Here is a 10,885-nt window from a genome sequence, read left to right on the forward strand (position 1 = left end):
TTCCATGTCTTCTTTACAACTTTTTCGATACAATATTGTAACTACTGATTTGTATTGTTTTAATAACTCTACCTGCATGCCAGTCTGTTAGGCCTTGCCAGTAAATAAAGTAAAAAAAAAAGTTATACTGGATTTCTCTTCTCAATTAAGTAGGAAACCGACAGATTTACATTTTACTCTGACAGTAAAAGGAAGAACACAGTGTGTCTTTTTAAAGAATAACAATTTATTGATAACATTTTGGCATGTCAACAATTTATTTATTTGCAGGATTTTGAATAGTCATTAATGTTTCCAAAGAAATTGTCACCATGTAAAGACACTTAACTTCACTCTATGAAAGATTACCAAAATACTTTTCAAAGGGTTACATGTAAGATTATATCAATTGTACTGATGTACTTTTTTGCATACATTTCAACGATTTAAAAAAAGAATTTTGATTTTACAATATCAGTACAGTGGCAGCAGACAGACAGCAGTATGTACTAAAAAGTAAACACTAAATTACACAACTTATGCTCATGAAGATACGGTACAACTAAAAATAACTGTTTTATGTTTTTTATTAGATACATTTGACAGATGCTGAAAACAATCTGCGTAAATACATCTATACACACATTATTATTTTATTCTAATATTCTTTTTCATACATAATTCATCCCATTAATATGTAAAATGAATTAAATTTAAAGAGTGACAATAAAAAAAACAGCAGATGTTTTGCATATGGAATATTTAACATGCTCAGTATATAATAAAAAATGTTTAGTGAATATATCATAAAAGCAAGAAAGTTAAATTCCTATGAAGCAGCTAAAAAACTATTTTTTCACATGTTCATTGAATTGCTCTGACACAAACAAAACTACATAAACCCTAGAAATCAAATTTCACAAAGCAAGATAGTTAAATTGCTACAAAGCAAAAAAAAAGACATTTACACATTTTCAATAAATGCTATGACGCAAACAAAACAATATAAATCCTAGAAAAAAAAAATCACCACAGTCCCACCGACTATGTTTGATTGTAGCAGTGCAGACACACCTCTACATTTACTGATTAGAGATGAATCGTTCTCTGAACTCCTGTCTGCTTGAGCTAACACAACTCAGCATTGTCTCCAGTATTATTTACAATCCATAATCCAGGATAGAGAGGCTGAGTGAACGTGGTCTGGACTCTGTGGAGGAGAGTCATGGTTTTAGAAACGTTGTAGTAAGACAGAGTACCTGCACTGTGATCCAGATAAACTCCTATTGTGGAGGACTGAGGGCCCGAGACGGAGGTATAAGTATTGTTATGTCTGAATTTATAACCACCACTGAAACATTCCAATAACCAAGATTTGTTATTTAATCCAAACACACATTCATCTATGGTCCCTGTTCTGCTAATATCTTTGTATGCAACTGCTATTAAAACACTCTCGCTCCACTTCACCTCCCAGTAACAGCGTCCAGTCAGACCCTCTCTACTCAGGACCTGCCGCCATTCACTAAATCTGTCTGGGTGGTCTGAATATAACTGTTCTACTGCCATTAATGTTGCTTTTCTGTTCCCGTCACTCAATGACAAACGTTTATATGCCGTATTTGGATCCAGTGTGAGTTGACAAGAATATTTCATGAATTCATCTCTGGTTTTGGGCTCTGCTTGAGGCAGTAAAACATCGACTTCAGTCACTGCCAGAGAGATTTTTCTGGATTCCTCACTCAGAACAGCCTGCAGTTTATCTCTGGCCTCCGACACAGCGGCTGCCACATGCTTAAATGAGTGAAGAGGATGGGTATCAATGCTGGGTAAGTCTGTAGACTCGCTCAGACAGGACAGCGAGGGGTAGCTGGTCAGGAAATGGAGGTGATCCTCTGTGCTTGAGAGCAGCTCCATCTCAGCGTCTTTCCTCCGCAGCTCAGTGATCTCCTGCTGCAGCTTTTCCACAAACTCTTCAGCTTGCTTCACTTGAGTTTTCTGCTGGGATCTGATCTGCTGCTTCACTTCAGAGCTTCTTTTATCAATAAGACGCCTCAACTCTGTGAACATCTTCTCACTGTCCCTCACAGCTTCATCAGCCGTAAGATTGATAGCCCCCACCCTCTGTTGAAGCACTTTGACATTTGTCTCGGTGTCCTGGACTCTCTGTTGGATCTTTTGCCGACTCGCCCCGAGCTCCGTCTGCCTCTCAGCCCTCTCTGCGGCAGCGGAGACTGTGTCGTGACCTTTATGGTCATCCATGGAGCACAGATAGCAGATGCACTGCTGATCAGTGCGGCAGAAAATCTTCATCACCTCGTCGTGGCGAGAGCAGATGTTCTCCTGGAGCTTTAAAGTGGCTTCAACCAGCTTGTGTTTCTTTAATGGAGCTGCATCGTAGTGAGGCTGGAGGTGTTGCTCACAGTAAGAGGCCATACACATCAGGCAGGACTTGAAGGCTTTCAGCTTCATCCCAGAGCATAAATCACAGGCCACGTCTCCAGGTCCCGCATAGGAAGGATCAGATGAAGCAGCTTGGAGTCCTACTTCCTTCAGTTCCTCCACTAACTCTGCTAACAAGGTATTTTTCACCAGGACAGGCCTAGGTCTGAAGCTCTGTCTGCACTGAGGGCAGCTGTGCGTTTCCTTCTTCTGATTCTCCTCATCCCAACAGTCTTTAATACAGCTCATGCAGTAGCTGTGCCCACAGGGGATAGTCACCGGATCCTTCAGGAGATCCAGACAGATTGAACAGCTCAGTTTTTCTCGATTCAGCTGAATCCCTTGCTGTGCCATTTCTTCTGTAGACGACAGCGAGTGTCAGTAAGTTTCGTTCTCTGTTTCCAGATAAAAGCTGTGATCATTTCCTCAATGTTTATCCTCTGATCTGCAGCGTATGGGCTTTTCAGCTCTTACAGTTGATCACATGGTGTTTACACCCATCCTTAAACTGGTAGATCTGTGAAAGGGGAGGAACAGAAAAGTGTCAGAGCTGAATAGACTTTCTTTAACCCCTTAGTTAAATTCTGCCTTTCAGATACAGAATAATAATTAAATACATGCTCTGTGAAACAGTGTTCGAAAGAGAATATACTGCGACTTATAATGCTACTACTTCCACTAACACTATGTAGAGTATGTAGAGCACTAATAAGTAAACATTGAATAATCCAAATTAAGTCCATAGAGATATGGTATTAGAAAAACTACATATTTTTTAAAAACAAGGCACTTTATTAACTTTAGCCTACCATTTACTCAAATAGCAAACACAAGTTTGCGTAAAAAGAGCGATTTTGTTGAATTTCATGATTATTTTCTGTGAATAATGCATCAGAGATGGGTTTTCCTTTAATTTCTGGGAACTTTTACTACAATTCTTTGTATAATGAAATTATTATTTTTGGTTTAACAATCATACATACTTAATTGGCTCTGTGTTTTCTTCTACCTGACTCTTGGCCATTTGTATTAGCTCTCAGGTAGTTTTAACTGTGTACTTTTCTAATGCAGGACAAGGCTGTTTAGCAGAGAGAAAAATGCTCTTTGAATAAAGCTTGTGACCAGGCATTCAACACACAGAAATCATATCAGTACCATAACTGCCTGAAAATCAAAATCGTTCGTTTGACATTATGCTGTCCGTATTATTTAATTATTTGATTAACTATCAATTAATCACATGAGGTAACGTACTTCCAGGTCTTCTTTACAACTTTTTCTTTACAATATTGTAACTACTGATTTGTATTAGTTCAATAACTCTACCTGCATGCCAGTCTGTTAGGCCTTGCCAGTAAATAAAGTAAAATAAAAAAGTTATGCTGGATTTCTCTTCTCAATTAAGTAGGAAACCGACGGATTTACATTTTTACTCTGACAGTAAAAGCAAGAACACAGTGTGTCTTTTCAAAGAACAAGTTTATTGATAAAATGCAGGAATGTCAACAATTTATTTATTTGCAGGATTTTGACTATTCATTAATGTTTTCCAAATAAATTGCCTCCATGTAAAGACTCCTGACTTCACTCGTACTTCCAGGTCTTCTTTACAACTTTTTCTTTACAATATTGTAACTACTGATTTGTATTATTTTAATAACTCTTCCTGCATGCCAGTCTGTTAGGCCTTGCCAGTGAATAAAGTAAAAAATACTTGATTTCTCTTCTCAATAAGTAGGAAACCGACAGATTTACATTTTACTCTGACAGTAAAAGCAAGAACACATTGTGTCTTTTCAAAGTTTATTGATAAAATGCAGGAATGTCAACAATTTATTTATTTGCATGATTTTGAGTATTGATAAAAGTTTCCCCCAAAAAATTTCACCAACTTTTTCTATACAATATTGTAACTACTGATTTGTATTATATTAATAACTCTAGGCTGCCAGTAAATAAAGTTATATTATATATATATATGATATATATATTGTATTTCACTGGTTTAATCTGGATTTCTCCTCTAAATGCTTCTGTATAAATACAAGAAAATCAATTTATTTATTTTGTTTCTAATCATATTCATGAGTAAAATGCAACATACAGGCTCATATATTTAAACCTAAATCAAAGACATAACATCAATTCAGTTTTTGCAAATATTCACTCCGGAAGTCGTTTTAATACCCGGAAGTAAAACCTGTGGTGCAACATGTATTGTCTTCCGCCGCAGCTCGGAACATTCTTTCCTACCAGACGAAAACATCACATCTCAGCATGTCGTGATAGATCTCTCTCTTTACATCCAGCTAAATTTGAAACATAATTAAATAAAACATGACGTGGATTTTGAATAAACTCCACATCCTGTTTGTTTTGTTATTTGTGTTGTTTCACTGTGATGTTTTGAATGCACAAGGTAAGAAGTGACAGCATGTGTGAGCTAAACAGTGCTAGAATACAGCCAAGAGCTAACTTCTTATTATGTTGCTGATTGCCTTTTTATAACAAGAATGACTTAACTTTATGTTAACAACACCTCTTTCAAACAACACCATTACTGCCATGAAGATAGGATTCATTTATTTATTAAGATTGCATCAGTAATCTCCTTTAAATCTCTTCTTAAAACACATTTGGCTTTTATGTTGTGTCTTTTAATTGGTTTTTAGTATTTTATGTTATATTCGTTTATTATTTTATGTTTACCTATTTCACTTGATTTTATTTATTTTGTTCGTTTATTTGATTGTCACTTGTTATTTCATTTTGTTTCTTAGTTTAGTTTTATCCTAACTTAATGTTTATTCTATTGCACTGTTTTGCTGCCTTGTCTGTCGAAGCACTTTGTAAACGTTATTAAGTTATTATCATTATTATTATTATTATTAGATTATCTAGGTGTACCTTATTAACTGGCCACTCAATGTTCATATGACTGGTTGACCTCCTCTGACTTGCCTGAATTGCCCTTTTATATCACTTTATTTGATTTTTATTTAATTTTTATTTCTTCCATTTGTCACTGAGCAGATCAGAGATGTGAAATGTGATTTAGAGGCATGGAAACCTCTTGCAGTTCAGGCAAACAAAGGAGAAAGAAAAGCACATCTTCAGCGTCGTCATAAACTATCATCATGGTTGCTGTGAGAGATATGTCTTCTGTACTGAATTTGATCTATTTTTGCACTTTTCTTTTTCCCCCAGAGAATGATGAGTCCCTGGAGCTCATGCTGTCAGAGGACGCAGTGTCCGATATGGAGAACAGCCCCAAGTTTGTGGAGGTAGAAGACCTGGACTCGCTGCCTAAGAGGCAGTTCAAGACGGCTGAGATCGCAGATGCTGTGATGGGAACCGAAGCCCCCATCGACCCGTCTGACATCGAGTCCCTGTTCCCCAAAAATGTGAAAGACTTCCAGACGGGCTTCTCCCCTCCTTGTGGTGAGAACAGTGACCAGTGTGATTCACCTGCTGTGGCAGCTGAAGGAGCGTCAATGGAGGACAACAGTGACGAATCATCACAGCAGGTAACTCACTACGAGCTCTACAACATGACTGGGAGTTGTTGAACTATTTTCTACATGTACTTGCAATTTTTTCTTCTTCATTTATGCTTCTTTATATATATATTTTAATTTAGTTGACGTCCTATATGTAATTAAATCTGTTGATCCTGCCCTCACCCCCCAAAAAACATAAAAAACAACCCAAAAAAACATAAAATAATGAGCTAAAATCATGCAGAACAACTTCCTTAAGCTTTGTCTGGGTTTAGATTAGAGCTGAAACAATTAGTCATTAAATTAGTTTAGCTACAGAAAAAGTAACTGCTCTGCTGTATCGATGATTGATTGATAATTAATGTTTTTTTAGGAGCCTCAACACCAATCATTCTCTGGTTATAGCTTCTCCAATGTGAGGATTAGCTGCTTTCCTTTCTCTTATATTATAGTAAATTGAGTGTATTTGGGTGTGTCGACTTATAGCTATATTTAAAGATGTCACCTTGGCTATTGACATAAACCAAACAAATAACCAATGAATAGTTAAAATAATCTGTAAATAAATCAATCATGGAAATAAGTCAGTAGTTGCCTGATTTTATAGAAGCATGTGATGAGTGCACAAGTGGACTTCTCACCGGATGTTTACCCCCAGATCACTCTCGACATAGTGCGTGCCGACGTCCCGCAGTCTGAGGAGCAGAACGCCACGGAGACCGCCAAGACGTACAAGGTGAACTGCGATAAGAGGAACATCACAGGAATTGACAGTTTCACCGTGCAGGTCCTCAATGCGTCACAGGTATTCACATGTATTTCATTTTGCTTTATTGTAATAGACCAATGACTGTAGATGTCAAGCTATTAATGGACAGTCATACTTCCTACCAGGCGTATGGGTTCATCAAATTTAATGGAAACCTAGTAGTAAGTGTTTGATCTGCATATACGCTTTTGACAAAACAAACTATTCAACGGGGAGAAGCAACTTCCTTAGCAGAGGTACTCGTATCTAGTTGTCAAGCGCTACATTAATGCTAACAAACCAGAGTTTGCAGACTAATTTGCAAATAAATATGAACAACAGAGAAAAGGGATGCATGTTCTCTGTGTTTGTGTTTCATTACAGCTTTTCTGCAATATTTTCTTCATACCCACTGTATGAATGCAACATCATTCTTAGTCTAGACTTTCCAAAAGACCTGATCTGACTATTTTGTTAATTCCCATAAAACAAAGTCAGTTTTTTTTTTGTTATTCCTCAAATAAAATGCCATTTGAGAGTCAAGAATCCATCCCTCAGTCTGCGTCTCTGTTCCTCTTTTCCTTCAGGACCTGATGGATTTCCTGAATGCTAACGGCACTGAGTGCTCCGTAGTGCTGTTCTTCACCTCCTGGTGCCAGTTCTCAGCCAGCCTGGCACCTCACTTCAACGCCCTGCCCCGAGTCTTTCCCAGCATGCACTTCCTCGCACTGGATGCCTCGCAGCACAGCAGGTGAATGGTCATGACTTCTGGTATTGATGTGTATCATCCCTCCCTCTGAGAAAGCCCACTTTGAAGGGGTATTTAGGGATTTCTGATTTTTATTATCTTTTTCTCGTCTGTTATTTCGGTCATCACCAGCCTGTGTCTGGTAGAAACATCACTGTCAGTTTTATTAACAACTAGTAAACTAGCTAATTAGATATACCGTCAAAAATGTTATCAAATGTTGAGAAATTGAAAGGATGCATACATGAAAGTGTGTGCATGTGAGCACAATTACAAACTGTACAGTGGGGGTTTTCTTTGTGCCTTTTGGAATTCATTAATCACATTTAAACCAACTTTATGTGTCTGTATCCTTAGACCAATGACTCACAACCTCTTTGGCATGTGACCCTCTAAAATACAGCAATATCTACCTGCGACCCCTCATCACAGGCTCTGGGTTGTGAGCAGTTCAACATAAAGCGAATTATTCCCTCTTGAAATTATTTCAAAGGAGGTGGAAGTATCCAGTTTTACCCCACACAAAAAAGCCACATTTTAGAGATTTTTCTTTTCTGTAACATTATTTTCTTGATGCCTCTAAATATCTGATGGCCCCTCAGATTTATCTTGGGACCCCTCGTTTATTTCACCACTTACTCAGACTGTGCTTACACTTGTGCTTTGCCTGTGACAACGCAAAGCTTACTGCAGATTGAGATATCTGGAAAGTCTAAACTTTGTAAAGCTTAAAATGTACAGTTTTTGTGGGAGCGTGTCGGATGTTTTGGTTCCATTCTATGATAGTATTTGTTCAGTGTTGGATTGTGTTATATTGAGAAAGTGTTTGTAATATTCTGCCCCCTTGCGTATGTAAATGTATGTGAAATACATTAAAAACATCCTTGAATATAGTGCAGATGAAAACCTCATCACCACTGACAACAACCTCAAAAAACGCCATAAAGTTCACTCAACGCTCTTTTCAAAGTTTCTCAACAATCTGAACATTTCAATTAATCATTAAGAACATGTTTCTGTTCATATCAATTATTGACTATGTTAGACCAGATTAGCAACTCGGGTGAATATCTGAAACGGAATCTTATTTTTTTTTCATTCCTGAATTTTGTCCGTCTCCATCTTCCACCAGCCTCTCCACGAGGTTCGGGACCGTGGCCGTGCCCAACATCCTGCTGTTCCAGGGGGCCAAACCCATGGCTCGCTTCAACCACACCGACAGAACGCTGGAGACGCTCACCTCCTTCATCGGCAACCAGACGGGTACAAACTGAGTAGAAACAGTCCGAAATAATGCTGTTTTTATGTTTCAGCATAGACTAGACTGTGTATGAGAAGTGGACAAAGTCACCTTGATGTCACTCATTAGTTTGTGGACTGCGGTTTTAGTTTTGAGGACTCGAGTTCAGCATCTTGGCCGTCCCCATCTAGGCCTTTTTGTAACCAGAAATGATAGAGAAGGTTGCGCTAAGTACAACTGAACGCTGAACAAGACATTTTCAGACGACCGAAAAGGTTACAATAAACTTTAATGAACTGAAAACACTGTGAAAGAAAGACGAAAACACAGATAACTCCCAGACCTGACCATGTGGAGGTAGCGACCTGTCAATCACAGTGTAGCCCCGCCCTAAAGCATACCCTGCTTTATGGTCTATTTGACTCTAAATGGACCATAATTTACTCAATGAACATCATGCTGTATTGAAGAAGACTTGAAACTAGAGATTGAGACCATAAACTCATGTTTACAATGTTTACTGAGGGAATAAATCAAGAGAGAAGTAGAGTCATTTTCTCATATACTTCTATACAATCAGACAGAAAATGCAGGTTAAAGACACTTTTCAAACCCAGAGGTATCTGCAAGTTCATCATTCTCTGGATAGAGTGCTGACTCTCAGCAGATTTAGTTTTGATTGGTCACTTCCTGTTAATAATTTATTCATTTGACAATAAGATAAACATTTTTTTTCAGTGACTGGGGTTTAAGACATCCCTGTGTGCCCTGGCTTTGCTTCTGTTGCTGGGAAACACCACGCTCCATGATTTTTAAACATTTAGCTGGTGATGAATAAATGAAGAGGCAGCAGAACTTTCCTTGTGGATAAGATGCCATTCAATTTAACGTGTATTTGATTTAAATTTTGTAACCTAAAAGTGCAAATATAAAAAAAGCTCTAAAGATAACAAAAAGGTGCAAAACCACATCAAAAATATATACAATACTGTGTATATAATTCCTAAAACAGTATTAATTATAGAAATATAAACAGGTAAACTTCAGGGATTAGTCTATAGATCTGTCTTTAAAGTATCAGAGCTTAAGTATACAAGTCATAATGTTTAAGTACTACTCCACCTGAAGTGTTCATTTGTTTCAGGTTTTGAAGTCGGCCCCGACAAAAACGTGACCGACACAGACCGCCTCGGCCCCCTCCTCAGCGTCCCGGTGAAGAGCATCGATTGGCTGCTGGTCTTCTCCATCCTCTTCATCACAGGCTTCATCACGTACGCCATCCTGCGGACAGACAGCATCCGCTGGCTCATACCGGGACAGGAGCACGAGCATCAGGACTGAAAAACACAGCCGGACCGCAAGTCACTGGATGTAAAAGATTATTTGATAAAGCATTTCATTTTTTTTTTTTTTTTTTTTTTTTTTTTTTTAAATTAACAGTTGCTAATTTGCTTGTGTTTCAAGTGTGTGATGAACGAAATAAATGTATGTGAGCCGTTATTAAAGAATGTAGTGATTTGTAACTGTTGTCTTTCGGTGTGTAGTTCTCTTCACTGGTTTTTATTATATATTCTCTTTCAGTCATAACCTTTAAGGACAAAGTGCAAAAAGCTGTAACTTAACTATAGTAAGGTAGAGGTCAGGATCACATAAAGTAAAAGCTGCAGTGGAGTGTTTTCCACTAATGTTATTAAATAATACAAAAACAACAAAAAATTTATCAACCTTTTTAAGCTGATTTAAAAAGGATCCTTCAAATTAGATAAAAACACAATTAAAGGTTATTTTTGGTAAGAATATACAGTACCAGTCAAAAGTTTGGACACACCTTCTCATTCGACTACTTTGAAGAATATAAACTATAAAACATATTCTGGTTTGTTGAGCATTTGTTTGTTTACCACATAATTCCATATGTGTTCCTTCATAGTTTGGATGTCTTCAATATTAATCTACAATGTAGAAAAAAATAAAAATAAAGAAAAACCATTGAATGAGAAGGTGTGTACAAATTTTTGACTGGTACTGTAGTAAATATTAAATATAACTGGAAATGTCTCTGGATCAAGGCAAAAGAGATAATTTAAGACCTAAAACAACATTATTAAACTTTTGCAGATATATAATGTTCTCACTATGTTGTGAATGGTAAAGTCTTTAATACTCACATGCTGAATACCTGTACTGAATATACAAAATAAATAGAAGAAAAAAATGATAATTCCTGA

At 37.3% G+C, this 10,885-nt stretch overlaps 2 protein-coding genes across 2 annotated transcripts; one reads left to right on the forward strand and one right to left on the reverse strand.

Annotated features, from left to right (window-relative positions):
• Nucleotides 1-204: 204 nt before the first annotated feature.
• Nucleotides 205-2,790, reverse strand: LOC129113413 (tripartite motif-containing protein 16-like). Its single transcript, XM_054625684.1, has one exon. It carries the CDS (start codon nt 2,773-2,775, stop codon nt 1,108-1,110), a length of 1,668 nt encoding a protein of 555 aa, XP_054481659.1. The 5' UTR covers nt 2,776-2,790; the 3' UTR covers nt 205-1,107.
• A 1,869-nt stretch (nt 2,791-4,659) lies between these two features.
• On the forward strand, nt 4,660-10,074 carry txndc15 (thioredoxin domain containing 15). The gene is made up of 6 exons (XM_054626264.1): nt 4,660-4,840; nt 5,629-5,948; nt 6,580-6,726; nt 7,257-7,420; nt 8,550-8,680; nt 9,802-10,074. The coding sequence occupies exons 1-6, from the start codon at nt 4,759-4,761 to the stop codon at nt 9,996-9,998; spliced, it is 1,041 nt and encodes a 346-aa protein (XP_054482239.1). The 5' UTR covers nt 4,660-4,758; the 3' UTR covers nt 9,999-10,074.
• The last annotated feature ends 811 nt before the right edge of the window (nt 10,075-10,885 follow it).

Source organism: Anoplopoma fimbria, chromosome 24 (genome assembly GCF_027596085.1).
Source record: "Anoplopoma fimbria isolate UVic2021 breed Golden Eagle Sablefish chromosome 24, Afim_UVic_2022, whole genome shotgun sequence".
In the NCBI taxonomy this organism is placed as follows: domain Eukaryota; kingdom Metazoa; phylum Chordata; class Actinopteri; order Perciformes; family Anoplopomatidae; genus Anoplopoma; species Anoplopoma fimbria.

Coding starts and splice junctions, on each gene's coding strand:
- LOC129113413 (XM_054625684.1), bottom strand. CDS start 2,775: ATGGCACAGCAAGGGATTCAGCTGAATCGAGAAAAACTGAGCTGTTCA.
- txndc15 (XM_054626264.1), top strand. CDS start 4,759: ATGACGTGGATTTTGAATAAACTCCACATCCTGTTTGTTTTGTTATTT. Junction 7,421..8,549: donor GATGCCTCGCAGCACAGCAG/GTGAATGGTCAT, acceptor ATCTTCCACCAG/CCTCTCCACGAGGTTCGGGA. Junction 8,681..9,801: donor CTTCATCGGCAACCAGACGG/GTACAAACTGAG, acceptor CATTTGTTTCAG/GTTTTGAAGTCGGCCCCGAC.